This window comes from Equus quagga, chromosome 12 (genome assembly GCF_021613505.1).
Source record: "Equus quagga isolate Etosha38 chromosome 12, UCLA_HA_Equagga_1.0, whole genome shotgun sequence".
Taxonomy (NCBI): Eukaryota; Metazoa; Chordata; class Mammalia; order Perissodactyla; family Equidae; genus Equus; species Equus quagga.
In genome coordinates, this window is record NC_060278.1 from 14,705,885 (window position 1) to 14,725,692 (window position 19,808).

A 19,808-nucleotide genomic window follows, 5' to 3' on the forward strand; every position below is an offset into this window, starting at 1 on the left:
TTTTGGAGGGTGGCAGCTGTTGGATTTCTGTCTCTTAGATGAAATTACATCTTTATAAAGTGCCTCCCATAAGTAGATGCCCACTAATAGTTGAGTGCTATTCTCTTTATCTTCTTTTCTTATTCTTTCCTCCTTTTTCCGTTTGTAGCTTCTTTTAAACTTCCCACTTCTTTCTCCTGACCCCAAAGCCTGGGATCAATGAGGGATGTTGGGATAAAGAAAAAGAATAAGGAAGTGTCAAAATTAGCAATAATAACAATCACTGTAGTACGTTCTGTCTGTTAAAACAGCTTTGTTAATTTAGAGCTAGCAAGGACGTTTGTAATCATCTTGTTCATGGCTTTTTTACAAATGAGGCAACTTAGATTCTTCCCGCTCTAGAGTGAAAGTGCTCTGGAGGATAAGGACATCGTCTGGTTTAATCTTCTATCACAGCACCTACTACGGTATCTGGTGCAGTAAGAATCAACTGAGCATTTATAGAAAGAATAACTTGATGAATGTGTGTAGTCCGAAGGCTTAATGATGGAGCAGAATCCACTACAACAAAGGAACCCACTCCGTACTCTGTTCCCCCACGCCCACTCCCAGCAGTAAACTTCAACAATACCCAGAACAGACATTCATTTTTACTACTGCTATGAAGGAGTCACATTTGTGTTTAGCCTTCTGTTCCACTTAGCCCAAGACTTTAAGTGGGCCAGGAGCCTACTTTTGCCTTCTGTCTCTTTCCATCCTCTTTTTCAATTGGTTAAGTGCCAAACCAGAGGACTAGCTTGGGGGCTTCCCTGAAGATGAGCAGAGTAGAACAGAATTGGCATGGTCCTTCATCTCTTTCTATTACACAAAACCTGAAAAAGTCGTATGACTGGAGAAAAATTAATTTGGCCCAAATAACTCATTTTACAATATTTGAAAATTAAAGGTCTGTATTCCCCATATCTCATGTGCATCTCTGAAAAATGTAAGGTATGAAACATCCATGTACAAACATCAGGGTCTTGAAGTGAATTTTCAGGCTATGACGTATTTTATTTGTTACAACTGCGGAAAAACATTTTCTAGCCATAAAAGTACATGTGATATATATATTTTTAAAAGGATCCATCTAAATTATGAAATACAATCCTTTCACTGTAAATAGAATTCATTTATTCTGGGAGTCACGCCTTTTATATAAATTTTGCTTAGTCTGATTAATGTGAGTCTGGGGTGTCCTAGAGAAGTAAATCTCGATTCTACTCCCCCCATTTCCACCTCTGTCGTTTTAAACTCTCCAATTAGGTTTTCCCAAATGTTTTCAGTCTTCAGACTTTGAATGAAGCCTTTCTGAATGTGCTAATCTTTCAAATAAAAGAAAAATACACTGCAAAATCCTAATAAAAATATTTCTGGGTTTCCACTTTTACTCATATCTGTTTTTCATATTTATTAAACATACCTATCTCTGTGAAGAAGAGATCTTTTAAGAAATGTCTGCTTTTTAAAAAAAAATAGAGTAGTTATAATTTTTTCAGCCTCATTATAAAAATTAATAAGTGATGCTCTCTTTTTTCTTTTTTTGCTTCCTGATTTTAGAAACTAGGGAAATGAGTTTTTCTGTTTATTCTTTTGGTTTTTTTTTTTTTTGAGGAAGATTAGCCCTGAGCTAACATCTGCCATCAATCCTCCCCTTTTTGCTGAGGAAGCTTGGCCCTGAGCTAACGTCTGTGCCCCTCTTCTACTTTATATGTGGGGCTCCCACCACAACATGGCTTGATAAGTCTGCACCCGGGATCTGACCTGGCAAACCCCGGGCCAACGAAGAGGAACATGCAAATTTAACCTCTACGCCTCCTGGCTGGCCCCCGTTTGCTCATTTTTAACTTGTAGTAACAGGAAGAGATCGGTGCACTGTTTCCTATGCAATTTTCAATGCCACATGATTCACATATATCATCTTTCCTTTCTCAAAACCTTAGGTAAGTTTTATTTTACACCTGTCTCTGATCATTTCCAGTCCAAATTTTAGCCTGTTTGAATAGACTATTTTTAAGGAGAGTTATCACAAATTTTTAAATTTAGACACTCTTTTGTCTTTTTTGTAATAAGGACAGATTTATGGCAGTTTGCAAGGATAAGCACAATAGAAGAACATAAAACAAATAAGAAGTAGATAGGAAGTTGGAGAAAGGGATTCGGAAAACTGGAAAATAGAGTTGAGCCAGAGGTCACGAGATGGACAGGACATAAAATGGGTATCGTGAGAGTCTATATATTTATTAAATGTAGGATACAACCTAGACTTTAAGATTCTCGAATTCAAATTTAAGCAGGACAATCAGCTCCATTTGTTACACTTTCAAAAAGAAACAAACCGGCTGCTTAGAAACATATCATCTCCAACTCAGCAGAGGAGACATACATTGTGTGCATCCTGCTACCCAAAGTAACAAGGCCCCACAACATTATTTTAGGAAAAGCCACAATGAGTTTCACTAGGTTGTTTCAACTAGTATCTTTCAAAATATCAGACTGAAACTGTGCCAAAGAGTGCTTCAGGACGAACTACCCAGGAGAAGGTGGCGGCAAGGAAAGAGATGGATTTTATGGAAGCCTTAAAGCACAACAGTGCCTCAGAGAATTTGATTTGGGGGGTATTTGCATATGTTTGTGTTTATCATAAAAAATGTCAACACCAAGATTACAATTTGTAGTGCATAGTTATGGTGTGACACTTTAAATTTGTTATAAGAATCTATAGGTAGAATTAAATAACACTATGAGGCATTATAAGAAAGAATAAATTGGATCTATTAAATCAACCTTTTCTCATTGAACGCACTCTCCTGTAAAATGCTATATAATCTGACTACCGCTAAAGAAAAAAGGGAAGAAATCTTAAGAAGTAGTCAATGGAAATACAATGGTCTCTACTTCTGGCAAGATGATGACTTTTTCTTTTTTTTTTTTAAGAAGTAAAACAAACAATCTGGAGAAAAAGGAAGGAAAGAAAAGAAGCATGCCAATTTGAAAAAGCAGGGGTAAATTTGGGGCGGGGGGAGTGTCCAAGAGCTCAAGTTTTCATTTCCAAGTCCTTAAGGGACAAGCTGAACCAAATGTTTGGGTGAAAAAGTTCAGAGAGAATTGGGTTTGCAAACATAACAAGAAATACCACAAAAGGGAGAGGAAAGGATTAATCATCCTGGGTCACAAAACCAAACAACTGGGACACCAAATTTTGCTAAACTCATTCACATGATACAGCAGCTGCCATATTTTTCTCGTGCTCTTTTCAGGCAGGAAATAAATATCGCTGACCACAAAACCTGTCAGTGTTTAATGTGATCTTACTGTGGCAGAGTGCTTAAATGGGAACATGCCCAGGAATATGGATGCAATTAGTGTGAATAAAGGCAACCCAGGTTCCTGTAGCTTAACCTTAAGGAGACCCCATGCTGCCAATGGGAGCACAGTCTCCTCTCAGCTTCTCCTCCTCTGAGTGCAGTGTTAGCACATTCACGACTGCCTAATGTGGACCAGATGCAGAGCCAGAGAGTCCTTTGGAAATACATTTGACAGCACACTTTGAAATTTTTCTTGACCTAGTAAAATTACTAGGCATCAATCTTTAGGAAACAATTAGAGAGGAAGACAAAGATTTATGTAGAAAGAAGCTCATCACAAATTATTAATAATAATGAAAAATTAGATACAACCTACTGTCTAATAATAGAATGATCAAGTGATGATGCATATACTTGAAAAAGAGCATTGAATAGCCATTTTGAGTAATGCTTTAAAGAATATTTATGGTGTAAGGGCAGCATTTCCCAAAGTGTGGTCTGTGGACTGCTGGAGGTCCTAAGACCTCTTCAGGGGCTGTAGAAATTCAAAACTATTTTCATCATAATAGTAAGACCCATGGGTAAAAGATTCCTTCAAAGTGCAAGCTAGATCAGTTAATTTTTATTATAACAGACTTCTTCACTGTGTTGATATTTGCAGCACTGGTGCAAATGCAATGGTGGGTAAAAACTGCTGGTCCTTTAGCAGGAATCAAGACAATGCTATCGAGTTGTATGTTGTATTTGTCACCACCATGTGCTTGCAGGAAATTTTTTAGCAAGTCAGTTGCATTTAAAAATGACCTCGAGGAGGCAGTAAAAATTATTAATTAACTCTCAACTCTTCAGTACAAGTCTTTTTAATTTTCTGGGAAGTATGCATAAAGCACTTTTGTCCCATATGGAAGTATGTGTTGTCTTGTGGAAAAGCACTATGAGACTGAGTTGCATGCTAAACTAACCACTTTTTCATTGACCAACATTTTTATTTGAAAGAATAAAAGGCACACTATGGTTATTCAGACTAGGGGATTTGGCAGACATTTTCTTACAAATGAATGAAGCAAGGCTCTTAACATCAAAGAACACACCTGACAGCGTCTCTTCCCAATGGTCAAATTCACACTTTCAAACAGAAATTAGAATTTTGTAAAACTTTGGTCCACAACATCTTCCCAATTCTTTAAAAACTTGTCTGATGAAATACTTTTTGTTATATTGCATATTGAAATGTTTCAACACTTGACAAGCTGCATCACTCACCAAATCAATATTTTCTAATTGAAAAATTCATGATAATACAATCACACATGGGTAAATGACCCATTCAAAGTGCAAGATAGACCAATGAATTTTTAATATAACAATATAGAAATTTTACTGATACAGTTTCCAATTCCACATTACAGCTACACTTTAAGAAACTACTACAATATCAAGTTTTGGTGTAGTATAAAAATATCCATAAGTACCTAAAAATCTATGAAAATATACCTCCCTTTTCAAAATATATATCTGTGTGAGATTGAATTTTCTTTATTATACTTCAGTCAAAGCAATATAGCAAAGGTTTTAATGCAAAGTACGTATGATTATCTCGTGCCAGCCCTCACTAAAATTTTGTTTCAGTGTATCTCTGTACTACCCAGCATTGCAGCATCAAATATGAGTAACTACTCATTTATCTGGCAAACATATACTTTTTAATAATTTTTTTCTAGCTACCTCTTCTGAATTTCCTTTCTTTTCTTTTCCCCTATGAATGTGATACCTCAAAATTCTACAGTTGGTAAAGGTCATTTTTCATAAAATGTTACCTATATTTTATATATGCTTATATTATGTATTTATATATATAAAATATATTTTCATAATATGTTATGTTTGTTAACATGTAGTGGATTTATTATTATTTTTAAATGAACTGTACTAATAGTATAATTTAAAATATTTCTTAGTTTTAACTTTTAATATGATAAATTTTGATAGTTCCAACCACGTTAAAAAAAGCTCTTTGGGGTCCTCAATAATTTTTGAAGGTAGAAAAGTATCTTGAGAGCAAAACTTTGAGAATGATCAGGATAGGGAAATAAGGAGAAAAAAACTTCATAGGCAACAATTCAAATTTCAAGATGAAAAGGCTGTGTTTCTGTGTGCATGTTGATAAAAGTTTGGAATTTGATACATCAAAATGGTAACAGTATACATCTCTTGGTTGTGACATTAAATGTAATTTTAAATTCTTTCTGGCACTGTGTTGCATTTCCCAAATTCTATTCATTAGGTGGTTGTATATCAGAATCCTAGGGTGGGGTGATGGTTTTAGTTTGGAAAAGATCACAAGGGATTTCTCTGCTTGAGCTCCTCACCTCCATCCTGTCCCAGCTCCTTGTAAATCATTTGCCTAAAAGATAAGATCCACATCCCTCATGATCTTCATTTTTTCCATCTTTCCTGACTCCCTTCTTTTAGCATCTCTTCCCAAGGTCTATCTGCCAGTCCTGCTGCTCTACTTCCAGTTTTTGGATGGGACATATTTTTCCATAACTCCTGCTTCCACTCTCAAATGCCCACCTCATTGGCCAGGACCTTTGTTAGCTCTGGAGCCAGATAAAGCACTTCTCTTCTTTGTACTCCACTGTGTATTGTGCATTTTCCTATCAGAACATGTAATACTTTTGTTAATTGGAATGAAATACTTTTCCATGTAAATTGCTCCATATGAAAACTCACTCTAAATTCCTTATTGAATTCTCTTATACACATAATCTCTTTGGTTAAAAACTGATTGCAATATTGAAGTTAATTATCAGTCGTCATGATTTCCCATAGCAATCACCTAGCAACTTGCTGCTTTTTAAACCTTTTGACAATTTGAAGTTGACAACCCTATGTAAGAATCTGTCTAGAAAAATGGACTTAGTTGCATCTATTTATTTACATTCATGTCTCTCCCACGTGAATGTTAACTTCTTATTGCCAGAGCTAAAGTCTTTATTTTATAATTTATTCAGGAAACATTACTTCAGTCCCAAGTATGTGCCATGTACGCTATTACAGAGCTACTCAGAGTGTGATGTATGATGGTTCTGCTCTTCTGTTTATCGTCCCATGGTGAGATAAATACAAGAACTGAGAATAAGTGTCTAGAAACATCTGTAGCAATTTGACAGAGTAAGCTTATGCCTGTTAATGCTAAGAAGAAGAAATTTGGACTAGTATTTTATGTGTCTTTTAGTTTCATTTTCCCAATAATTCTTACAAACGCATTGGTATGTGATAGATTGAAAACAAAAGAAAACAGAGCCGGTCCTTGGCCACACATAGTTTGAATGACTGTGCTACTAACACTGAGTGTTCAAATATGAGTAAATACTCATTTGCCTGGCTGACTTCTGCTTTTCATTCCATAACTTTTTGCTAGCTACCTCTTGAAAATATTCTTTCTCTCCTTTTCTCCTTAGAAATGTGATACCTCAAAGTCTCACAGTTGGAAAGGGCCAAGTACTGTATAACTTTCTCCTATCAGAATGAAATATTTTTTCACATAAATTGCTGTATATGAAAACTCATTCTAATTTGCTTACTGAATTCTCTTAGACACATAATCTGTTTGATTGAAACTGATTGCAGTGTTGAAGTTAATTATCAGTTTTCATGATTTCCCTTAACAATCGCCTAGCAACTTGCTTCTATCTAAATCTTTTTAGACAATTTAAAGTTGACAACACTATATGAGAATCTGTCTAGAAAAATGGACTTAATTCATTATGACACGAATATTCACAAATTCATTTAAATATACCGTATTTTGGATTTATTAATATATTTAGCTAGAGCTCTCTTGGATCTATGAATAAGTTCATCTTATAATGGTTAAAAAATTTTAAAAAATCAATAAAACATTTTCTTGTAGTTATTTTAAGACAACCTATTTTAAAAATGTAATTAGAAATTGTAAGCACATACAAGCACATAATTAGAATTCTATCTATCTAGATATCTTAAAAATAATCGTTCCCTGTTGACCCTCAGTAAATTTCCCCCCATTTTTTCTTACCTGGCCTATGTTTTATTCACACTAAGCCTGCTGTCTCTGTCACAGCTTGTGCCTTTACACACGTTGTTGCATCTCCCTGGGATGCTCTTCCTCCTTTTCATCTGGTGGATTTCAATCCATGAATTCAGACTTGAGGGAGGTGGCACATCCTCACTAAATCCTCCTTCTGCCTCCCTGCCATATTCTTCTCCCTCTGAAGCAAAGTCTGCTTCTCCTTTACCAGTGTTTTTCTCCAGTGCTTTGTAGGAAGTGACTGTAACGTGCTTAACATATGCTTGTTGAAGAATTGCTATTATTTGCTTTTCTATTTGCCTTCTCCACCCAAGTGTAAATTGTTACTTGTTTTTGTATTTCCAGTCCCTAGCACAGTGCCTAGCACATAATACGTACTTAATAAATGTTTGTCAGCAAATACATGAATGAATCACTAAGAGTTTCTGTTTATGTGTTTCTTTTTGACAAAGATGAAAATAAGCTTATGAAAATAAGGTCTTTTAGATTCTGTTGTCATTTTGTTCTTTGATTCATTAATAAACTAGAAATTCCAACAAACAGACTGTGATACTTGTAAGAGTGTCTTTAAGGATACTGTTAAGGAGAAATTGTACGAAAGATGACTTGAAAGCAGAAAAGAGTGTATCAGGAGGATGACAAAGCAGTTATTGAAGAAAAATTATCAAGCTGCTCTTATCCTCTTTCCTTCCAAATTCCCTACCCTTTAGTAACATGAATAAGACAACATTTAGAATTCTGATTCTCCAGTCAAAGGTGCTGAATGTGTTTGCTGCATGCCTTGGCAGAGCTACGCGATTCACTAAGAATCCACACCTCACTTGCCTTTACTGCCTTAACATCCTTCCTCATTTAAACAGGTTACTGCTTTCAAGGAGCTACTCTGATTTCCCTCCAACACTTTCATCTACTCTGATTGCCTGGATACAAGGAAACAAATGCAGCATAGAAATATGCCGGAGACTGAAATGCTGTCTTCTTGCTGTGTAAGAATTATAGTGAGCAGAGACAAGATGCTGAAAAGCACCTTGAATCCTGCCCTGGGGACTATTTCTGCCAAACAGTCACCTGGATTAATATGGTGAAATGGCTATCAAATAATTAGATCAAATAATTAGAACATGAGGCTATATACAGTAAAGTGCTCTTTACAATTTTTACACAGATTTTATTTCTTAGACTATTTGAAGTCTGAGTCCAATGACAACAGATTTGAAACAACGTGGGATAGTCAGCAACAAAAATATACACACGTACGCACCAATGAAACTTGCATTATTCAAGACAGATTCCTGACACATTGCCTGTAAACTGATTTTGGATTGTCAAATAGTATCTTAAATGATCAGGGAATTGGCTATTTAAAGAACCACTAGATATTTACTAAAAAAAGCAAATCATTTTGAAGTTCATGTGAAATTTCTAATTTTGTTCTTTTGATAAATATAAATATCACTTTCCTGAAAAGAATTCATCTATACACTCATATGGAAATGACTTCTCTAAGAAAAATAAAATGAAAGTAATAATACCCTTTTAAATAAAATTGGTAATTAGATTACCAATCAGGTTGATTAGATTAAGTTGTCAGATGCCAGGTGCTGTTTTCGGAAACTTCAGAGCAAAATCTGTCACACATATAGATACCCAAATTAAATGGTTTAGTGTGAGGACAATATCGGGGAGAGTGAACATAGTCACTCTTTTAACAAAATTCAATTTCCTGGCTCCCAGGTTTTTTGATGCTCATTTTTTTCCATGGATTATGAATGCTTATACTTGCAGGTGTTTGGTACGCTTTAATATCCTTTGTTAATATTCTAGGATTTAAGCTTCTGATTATGTGCTGATTTTGCAGCCCATCATCGACCCCAATAATGACTCTGCCAAGGGTCGTATTTGTAGGCATCATTTGGGATTCCTTTATTTGCTTTCAGCTTCCATATATGAAATGAAGGTCATTCAAGTCGGATGGAAGTTCTTCATGAATACCCAACAAGGATATCCCAACTTTCAGAGTCATCTGCAAGGATTCTAGCATGAACAAATTCTGGAGAATTAAAGCCAAGTAAAATACTGCTCTGGAATATAAAATGTTCATTTGGGCTCCAACATCCTATTGTAGACAGGCTGAGAAATTCAATTTAACAAATATTTACTGAGATGAATTCCTCACTGCTATCTGTTGAACTCAGGGATATAAATATGAATAGGACAAGGATCCTGCCATCATGAGCTCACAAACCGGGAGACATTAAACTGAAAGGCAATGTGATGAGTGAAAAGCAAGGCTGAGAAAAAAGTGCTTTGGAAGCTCAGAGGTATAGGAGTGGTTACTTCTGTCCAAGGTGACCTGGGGAGATTTCCAGAGGGCACCACCTTTGTGGTTAGCCTTTGTGAAAGTCTTCCCTTTTTTTATTTTTGATAGTGAAGGAAGAAGTAAATCCAGCATTTCTGGAAATTCGTTTTATCTTCTTTGACCAGTCAGTCCTTCTTGGCCATTATAGTCTGGAAAGATGGCAGTTGGCATAATTCATTCTGTCTTGGGCGTATTCAGCCCATAGAGTCTGAATTCCAAGGCTTTGATGTGTTATTGCAAATCCACAGATCCCAGCCATCTGATTTTCATCTGTCCTACGTTTTATTTATGAAATACATACCATGTGTTAGGCAAGGTGCAGCATAAACAAACAATGCTCTCCCTGCTTCCTGGAGATTTCTCAGTGAATAGAATTACAGCTGAGTCCCAGACATTATTGTTTTTAACCATCAGTAAGTTGTGTGGTCAAGACCACGAGACAAATAGATTTGCCAAGTGTCTGGTCTAATATTGAATTGTAAGTTAGGCACTTGTTTATTTTTTAAGACAAGCATTAACTGTCTCAGGGAATTGTAATGCAAAGATAAAGTTAGGACACCCCTCAGTCAGTTAAAAGGCACCCTCATAACTGAAAGGCTGCAAGCAGTTATATTCCAACCAGGGGAAAACTCAGGGCCCAGAGAAGCAAGCTCGATATTCTATTTGAATCATGCAATTTTGAACCTGGGAGAGAACTTTAAAATAATTAATTTATCAGTTCCCCTTTATGTAGTACATGTCACATTGTTTATAAGAAAGATTAATTTAGGCAACAAACATTTTAATTTTATAGTTACATTTGATATTAAAGGTATAATGAAAATATATAAATGGCACATCAATTCCATGATTTCATGAATATTGCTTAGGAGAAGGCTAGGGGGAAAAAAGTCTTTTTAAAGATAAATAAATAAGAAAAAAGATAATAAACATAATACATAGTTATGCCCAAAATTGTGGGGGGTGGCCTATAAAATGATAGAAGTTTGGGAAAAACTGACTTAGTTCAAGTTCCTCATTTTATATATAAGAGAATGTATAATATCAAAATAGATTTTTCTCCCTATTTCCCAAACCTGTCTTTCTTCCTGGGTTTTAGTATCTCTGTTAGTGGTGCCATCAACAGTGCAGTCACCTGAGTACCATACCCTCGGATCAGCTTTGACACTCACTTCCCCTCATGTCCTGTATTAAAGTCAGTCACCACTGCTCAGGTCCGAGTGCTCCTCCTCTCTCATCTAAACCTCTTGAACAGGCTTATGTTCTCTAGACAGGCCAATCTCTTAATCTTTTCTAATCTATTCTCATGCTCTGCATTCTTTTTTAAAATACAGACATGATCTTATCTTTCTTCTGCTTAAAATACTGTCCTGGCTTGTATCAGTTAATGCCCTAGCAGTCAAATTTGGAAATTTGAGGAGTATTTGATAAAGTGACAATTTACAAAGAAATGGCCAGAATGTAGAGAAACCACAAGGGTGGTGCAGTCGGCTGGGCCAATGATATCAGGCCTATTACCACCCTAGGCTGGAAGGAGGAAGAAGGAGGGGTATGGGAGAAGGGAGCTGTAGTGACCGTAGGGGCTCCCTACAGACTTCTAGCAGCCAGCTGGAACTTCACTGAAGGGAGGAGCCAGGGTTATAAATACCCGGCCACCATCTCTTTCCTCTCTCAAGATGACCCACTTTGGCCAAAGGTAACATAAATTCAGATGACAAGGGAGCCTGTTAATGCAATCCATAAACGTCAAGTCTCCGCATCCATCTCCCACCCTTCTCCATCTTGTTTGGTGGAGAAGGGTGGAGGGTGGATCTTGGAGAAAGACAGAAGATAGCTAGCACTCAGCCCTATATTTTGTAATGAGTTGAAATTTCCTTAGTAGGCATTCAAAACCCTTGACCACCTCTCTACAACATACTTTTCTAAGTGTAATTTATTGCTTTTCCTCCCATATTCCATAGCGATGTGAGTCATTTTTGAAACCATAAGTTTCCACATGCTCTGTTATTTTCCTCAGCCCCCTTTCCTCATCTCTGCCTGGTTTCTTCATTTTTCAAGTCTCAACACAGATACTACCTGCCCTTTGCAGCCCTCTTACTCCATCCAAATTGCTTGCTCCCCAGAATATATTGCCTGCATGTATCAAGATCTGCCTGTGCATCACTCGCTCCACTCTGACTAAGAGGAGCTCTGACTTCATGAAGTCCCTGGTCACAGGGTAGGGAGTGGGACTCTTCTGAGAGAAGTGGAAATGTGGCTGGTTTGGGACAAATGCTCCTTTTCCTTTGAGTCCTCTCTTACGGGCCTTTTCTACCATTTCAGGACAAGAACACACAGGTGAGAATTAAAGGAAAAGTATCAGGGAACAGGCTGCATAGACTTCTCTTTAAAACAGAGAAAAAGCAAAAGGAGGAGGAGAAGGAGGAATCATCACATGTGGTCTAATCCCGCTTTGAAACCCTGTTTTAAATTTCCCTTTTCTAGCTTGAATGAACATTCAGCAGGATTGGCAGAGCGTGGCCATTATATGACAGGGGACTGACACTGCAGAGTTAGGTTCATGGATCCTAACAGCTGTACTTTTTGTGGGCAAATGCACAAGTGGAGAGAGCAAAGGTTTGCAAGTATTATGAGGCGAACTTGGTCATCGCCGCTAATGGAATTCCAGTTTGCTGAGGCTCAGTATTCATTTCTGGGACCAGGGCAGGCTCACTAGTGACACTCTAGCTGAAAATGCAGCTGAATGCCTTGAGGCAGAGAGTAAGTGAGGTTTTGATTTTTGCTAAGGATAAATATTCATTGCTGGGCCCAGGTTAGGCCTATCCAGAGATTTCAAACTAGAAATACGGCTGAACTTCTGCCTCCAAAGCTCCACATTATTATACAAGGGTCTGGTAGAGAGAATGTGATATTATTGGGATAGATATTTTATTTGGGAACAGGGCCACTCATTCAAGAATCTCAAACAACAAGAACATCTGTACCTCCCTTGGGGTTATAGGCTGCTGGTCCGGCTTTTGAGATTCTAATTGCGGTCTTCCTTATCACAAATATAAACAAAAATCATTCTTTCCTTCCATTTTACCCCCAAAGTATTTTGGTTTACATTTCTCCCCTTACCCTCATCATAGTCAAACATATTATAATTGAGTACAGGTCTGAAAGAAGGGGTATCATCTTATATATCTTTGAGATCTCTCAAGACTACTACATAGAAAGTGGTAATAAATATTCGCAGACTCGAATCATGGGTGATTCCCAAGATCACACTCAGGCCTTATAGTTTCTTACTCAGCAGTCTTTGCAGTGGTGCACCCACTTACTTACAATCCTATGAAAGTGGAAAATTTTGGGAGCTAAATTAAAAAAAACAAATATTTGCATAGACATATCTTATTTCTCAGCATAACTAAATGAAATATGTTTGCTTATTTTTAACTTTTGTTAGTATATTTATTAAACTAACACAGTCCTTCAAGAGCAAGTGCCATAGTGGTGTGTAATAAACAGCGATTTATTGCCAATTTTCCCCAGGCAAAGAAGATATAATCTAAAATGGAAAGCAGTGGGTTTTATGTGGCTTTAGGCAAGGTAAGAATAAATAGTTTACTATTTATTTGTATCCTTTCATCTTGATTTCTAGGTATAAGTTTGATTATCACCTCTACTTTCTAATGCTATAAACAACTCTAGAAGGCTGCCATATTTATTATTTCCTCTAAAGTGTCGAGTGAAGATATGATGGGTTTTGGAACATGGGTTCAGGTGTAGTGGATACCTTCCAGACACTTTTTATGATGACCCCCATGCCCACCACTACAGTGCCTTGTATGGGGTCCCTACAGCCATGTTTGTACTATTGACCCTGCCCCATATCTCACCCACAGTTAATTTGACCAGAAAAGGGATCGTGACCCTTTTCCTGGGCTAATCAGAAGGTCTTCCTTTGGAATATGGAACAGGGACAAAAAGACAAAGAAGATGTCTCTTCACATCTCTGGAGACATAATGAGTAACTACCATCCGTCCTTTAGGCAACACCATTTTTAGACAGGGAGCAGAGGAAATATGTCCTCAGAGAGAATCACCAAGCAGAGAAGCAAAAAGAAGCAGAGACAAGAGGCAGAGGAAGAATACTGCTGGGTCCAGGCCTTCCTGAGGCCCAACCTCATTTGTTCTTACCCTTGAGCTCTGAGAAATGTGCATTTTTACACTGAATTCTTTATTTTGATTAAGCCAGTTTGAGATGCTTTCTTCCCCTGCAATCAAAGTGTCCTCACTAATACATTAGGTGGCAAGTAGCTAACAGAAGGGTCAGAGAATGTATAATAAAATCCAGGAACCAAATCTCTAAAAACAACTTTAAGAGGCTCATTGCTGTGGTTAGTATTGTCTGAGCATGCAGTGCACCATCCTGTTTTTTTAAAAAATTAATAAAAAAAGTTTCTTTCAAGTCGCTGAAGGGCCTCTTATGCTACAGATTCTTTTTATAAAATCTAATGAGAAATCTTAAGGTTAAGGTTTATTTAGAGAGGGTGATGAATTTCCTGCTTACATTAATTCCTGTGTATCTCAAAGTTTTGGTATTATTTTCAAGGTGAGTCACTGTTATTTCATTTAACCGTCTCTTGGCCCAACATTATAACTTGTTTTAGGGCTTAAATGATTTCATGCAAAAAGACTTTTTAAAAAATTTGACATGCAATGTTTTCATTTAAATGTAATCAGTAGACATAAGCAATGTTTTTGGTGATGCTCAGAAGTATTGATAATATTCAATAAAGTATAGATAGTCTTTTGTAGTCATGCATTGGGGACCAATTATGCATTGAACTAGGGATGTTAAGATACTGGAGATGTAAGGAAAAGGACTGGTTAATATGGAAATAGTTAAGTAATAACACTACGTAATAGCTCTATAACTGTCTCTTGAGGACAACATTCTGACAACTCAGTGACTAACCCTGAAGGGATGCCAGGAAATTTTTGCCTGGTATCAAAAATATATGCCAGGCAGAGTGTGTGAAAAGCCATGTGTTTTGGGGGAATGGTGAGATTTTTCCCAAGGGTAGGGTGTGGAAATTAAACTCGGTGCGGTGGTCTTTAAACACTGCCACTTGAATTTTTCCTAAAATACTTTAGAAACACTATGCATCTCCTTTTACATTTTCAAGTTAATATCTAAAGTTTTTGTTTTAAGTTTAGTGGTTTCAAAGGATAACATTTTTGAAATTTTTTTATATCTAACTCCTTAAAATTATGGAATTTGTCTCACATCTAACCTAAATAAGAAAGCTAGTCGTGCTATCTATGCAATCAGCCTAATCAAACTTAATTTTCAGAAAATGACTCACTTCATTGTTCAACTCTAATTGATATGTTGAAACGTGTCCCAAGGCAATCATCTCAATTAATTGTGATTTCAAATTCTAAGTGGGAAAGGAGAGAGAAAGGGAGAGAGGGGGAGAGAGAGAGTCAGAGAGAGAGAGAGGGAGACGGGAGAAGAAGAGAAGGAGAGGGGAGGAGAGGGGGCAGGGAGAGAGAGAGAAACCTGGCAAAGATTTATCTCTAGTTTCCTTTTCAATATTGCTTATCCCAAATCTCTTCTTCTGCTACATGAGTCTCTTTTTTGGGGGGCTGCATTCTCAGATTATCCCTCTATTTGGCCTCCCCAAGGGGATTTCCCTGCCCTCTCCCTTGTAATGTATTTTGGTAAGATTCAGGATAGGTGTGAGGTAAAGAGGACATCTGTGAAAGGAGAAATGAGAAAGGAGAAGCAGCAGGCCAAACATTCTCAATCAGAAGAGAATGTAAGAGATTTGAGCATCTGTAAAAGGATCCTTTGAGGCTCTTTGTGCCATATACCCTTGAGAAGTCTCTGAGGCCTGAGGGTAAGCATCTTCCGTCTGAAGACCCCTAGTAGAGGGAAAGGTGGTAGCTCTGGGTTTGGCCTGCCCCAAATTTGGGCTGAGGCTGGTCTGGTTCCTTTGAGGGACACCTCTTGTCAGCCCTGCTAGTGGGAACTTCATCACTGTGGCCTCTGGGCAGGGTGTGCAATGAGCGATTCAGGACATCACTAACAGAATTGAGAGTATAGTCTTGAGTGATATTTGTTTGGGGCAGTAATAGGGAATTAAAACCTTTTGTTTTGAGATTTTAGAAATCATAAGAGAAGGCACCAGGGAGAGGGAGGAGGACAGGGAGGGGAATCAGAGGGTCAGAGACAGAGATGCCATCTTGGATCTCGTGCATTGGCCCTCACTTGTCTCTGCTGGGGAGCGGAGACTAACACTCGGGTAACTGCCGGACTGAGGCATCCCAAGAAGGTGGTTTGAAAACATGAGTGCTTGCTTTTTTCTCACAATCATTTATTTATACCATGTTCTATCAACCTTCCTTCCTTCCTGGTCCAGTTCACATATCTTGGGCAAATTTCATAAGTGTATGGTCACTTTTAATGATTAAAAGTTCGTTTTTAATGGTTAAAACTTAGTCCAATCCACTCTAAAGCTGCCAGGTAATATCAGATTCTAACCGTATTTGTCTCCTGCTTTTTCCCCATTTCAGACTTGATATTTGATCATGGCTGCTGCTTGGAGTAGAGTGGAGGATGAAGGCTATGGTCTGCCTCTGAAACACCTCCACCCCAACCCTCTTCAAGGCTTAACTTTGAGGTGTGGATACAGAAAAGGGGAAATGGAAGGCTGGAAGCTTCTTATGTAACTAGTCACCTGTCCTTAGTAGGGAGGCACCCCCCATTGCCCAAGGGGTAGTGTAGTTCAGACCTTAGTGGACTTTTCATTTGGTTGTGGCCTCCACGGTGATAGTGTAGGGATTTCTTGTATGTAAGTGGTGTGTATATGTGCGTGTGTGTGTTGCGTGTGTGTGTGTGTGTGTGTGTGTACATCAACTTCATTTGGGCCGCCTCTATCACTGAATACATTTTAAAAGAAAGGCAATGTCAACCTTCAGCTCAGCCCTGCCTCCAGTGCCCTTTCCAGGAGGGGCATCACTTCACCTGAACTGGCAGCTGCCTGTACAACTCTGTGACTGCAGTTTATCTCTATTCTCTGTGCTTCTTCATACGGACTGAAGAAGGAAACCCCAGGTTCTCTTCCACGCCTTCAGAGGGTCATGCATGACTGGAATAATTCCCACTCTACCTCCCGCCCTCCTGTTGTTTCCAGGTACATTGTACCATAGTCCTTTTAAGCCCAGCTGATACAGGATGCTCCTATGGCCATCCACTTTCAGAACACTAATGAAAAATTGTCTTTATGTCTATCTGCCAAGGGTACATGTGTGCCAAATACTTCTAAGAACATTTTCTACATGCTGCTCTCAGGCAGCCCAGGAAACAGATTTTGCCTTAACTACTGATTCTCTTGGGGCCCTTCTATCATTTGACTTTTGATAGTGCTGGTGGTGGTATCTTCCTTTCACTGGGAAAAGTAAAAAATTCTCACCAGAAACACTGTATTACCCTAAGAACAATGACTTCAAGAACGCTTTCTCCTCTTTTCTCTCTGGTTCTCTCCTTATATAGACTGGAGAGATGAAAGATTGGGTGATGGCAAGAGAGACGACTCTGCTTCCTTTGGCAAGCCTCAGGGGGTTGTGTCTGACCCCAATTATTGGTGGTTTCTGGCAGTTCATTAAAATGTGTGGTTCTTGGAGATTCTTATTTGAGGAATGTAGTCAATTTCACTCAATTTCTTGTGAATCTTGTGTAAGAGGGGTTTTTATTGTCAAATTAGAGTTCTGGTTGTTCTAGTAGGAAGATAAAAGCAGCTATATCTAAGCTTTCCATCTCAAATAATGAAGTTACCCTTTATTCCTGAGACTTCAAAGGTAGGTTCCAGGATATGGAAATGAAGGGCACAAATTCATGTGTAAAAGTCAATGTATCTAGGTAAAATTCTATGGAGAATTCTAGCAAATGGTTGAAAGAATGGAATGGATCTGGAGATTAGAAAAGAATTTCAGTAAGAGAGAGAGATGATCTGAAGCCACCAACATATGGATGGCACTTGAGACCATGGAAATGAATGGCATGTCCCATGGAGAATGTGGGGAGTGGGAAGGGAAGCAGACACAGAGGCAAAGCTGGGGAATATCAGTAAGGGATGGGAAGAAGGAGAGAAGAATACACTAAATTTTTTTTTTAAAAGGGAGAGAGACAGAAGGAAGATTCAGAGAAGATGGACAAAGAACTCAGGAGAGGGAAAATAGAAATAGAGTTTAGCAAAGAAAGAAGTTGAACAGTGGAGAGGAAGGGAAAGTGTAAAATTGAAGAAGAATGATAGAACTGGAAGACAGAAAGGAGAGGTGGCTCTGTTAGTTTGTGACAGAACGCCATCAACATTTGCCTGAGAGGTCTCACACCAGCCCCAATGGTGTAGTCTGTCCAATACGAATTTGGAGAAGGTGTGGAATTCAGAGTCTTTCTGAGTACTCTTGCTGGTTGTGTTAATATGACAACGTGTTCATATGTTGTGATGATTAATTTTATGTGTCAACTTGGCTAGGCTAAGCTGCCCAGTGGTTTGCTCAAACATCAGTCTAGACATTGCTGTGAAGGTATTTATAGATGTGATTAGTATTTACAATCAGCCAACTTTGAGCAAAGCAGATTACCCTCCATAATGTGGGTGGGCTCATTCAGTCATTCAAAGGCCTTTACAAGTCAAGACTGAGGTTTCTGGAATAAGAAAGAATGCTGCCTCAAGACTGCAACATAGAAACCCTATCTGTGTTTCCAGCTGATAGCTTCCCTGGTGGAGTTTGGACTCAAGACTGCACCATCAGCTCTTACCTGAATTTCCAGCCTGCCAGCCTGCACCACAAGTTTCAAGCTCACTAGCTCTCACAATTGCATGAGCCAATTCCTTAAAATAAATCTCTCTCTTTCTCTTTATTAATATATTATACTAATATTATAAATAATATTATTAACATAAAGTAGTAATTATTTCATTAATGTTAGATATAATTTGTATAATTAATATTATATAATATATTAATATAGAGTATTAATATATCTTATTATTTATACATAGAGATCTATATGTTAAGCTTAAGATTTCTTTTCTTTTCTTTTTTTTGGTGAAGAAGATTGGCCCTGAGCTAACATCTGTTGCCAATCTTCTTCCTTTTGCTTGAGGAAGATTGTCACTGAGATAGCATCTACGCCAATCTTCCTCTATTTTATCTGGGATGCTGCCACAGCATGGCTTGACGAGTGGCATGTAGGTCCACACCCAGGATCCAAACCAGTGAACCCCGGGCCACCAAAGCAGATGAAAGGAAAATATAGAAAATGAACTGTTTCAGAAAATTGGTCTGCCACAGTATATTTTATTCAGCGATCAAAGGTATCACTTACCTTCCTGGCACTTTTCTGTTTGCAAGAAAACACAAGACCGAGACTGTAATATGAGCCATCAGGAAAGCTAACCCAATCCCCAGGAGAGTCCATATATCTGGAATTTCAAACCAAGGAAAAAGATAAATATGCAGTGAAAAATGTTAAAGACTCAAAAATCAAACAGTTTGTTTAGTTACAATGTCACCTACCATTCTGAACGTACGGAAAACCTGCAGTAGGAGGGTTAACCTTGATGTGGCATCTATTTCCTTTCCATCCTTGTCCACATCTGGAAATGAGATAAAATGTGATAGTTGAAAAAAAAAAAAGGAAGTGGAAACATATTTTAGCAGTATTGTCATGGAATAAAATGATGAAGGCCAACAAACAATGAGATACCAGGAATGTATCTCATTCCTGGTAACTTTGATAAGAAACCAAAAATGTTAAACCAAACAAAAACAAAATTAAATTTTATTATTTTCACATTATTGTGTAAGATGATATTTTTCTAATATTTATCCTCTTCTTGCCTTTATCTGTAAAGTGGGAACTTAAGCTCCTTTATTGATTTCAAAAATTGAGCTGCTTTTCACCAGTGTCCAATATTACTTCAATTATTCATCATTAGTCTCAAACGCAGAGCTGGCACATTTTTTTTTTCATTGAGTTAACAACAAACAC

General features: G+C 37.8%; 1 protein-coding gene across 1 annotated transcript in view; it reads right to left on the reverse strand.

The window, feature by feature from the left end:
• Positions 1-19,808, reverse strand: part of MALRD1 (MAM and LDL receptor class A domain containing 1) — a 640,183-nt gene that overhangs the window by 9,604 nt on the left and 610,771 nt on the right. Inside the window, exons 37-38 of the mRNA XM_046679849.1 lie at positions 19,334-19,413; positions 19,143-19,239 (exon numbers count right to left, since the gene is read on the reverse strand). Coding sequence (XP_046535805.1) covers positions 19,143-19,239; positions 19,334-19,413 — 177 coding nt within the window. The remainder of the gene's footprint in view (positions 1-19,142; positions 19,240-19,333; positions 19,414-19,808) is intronic.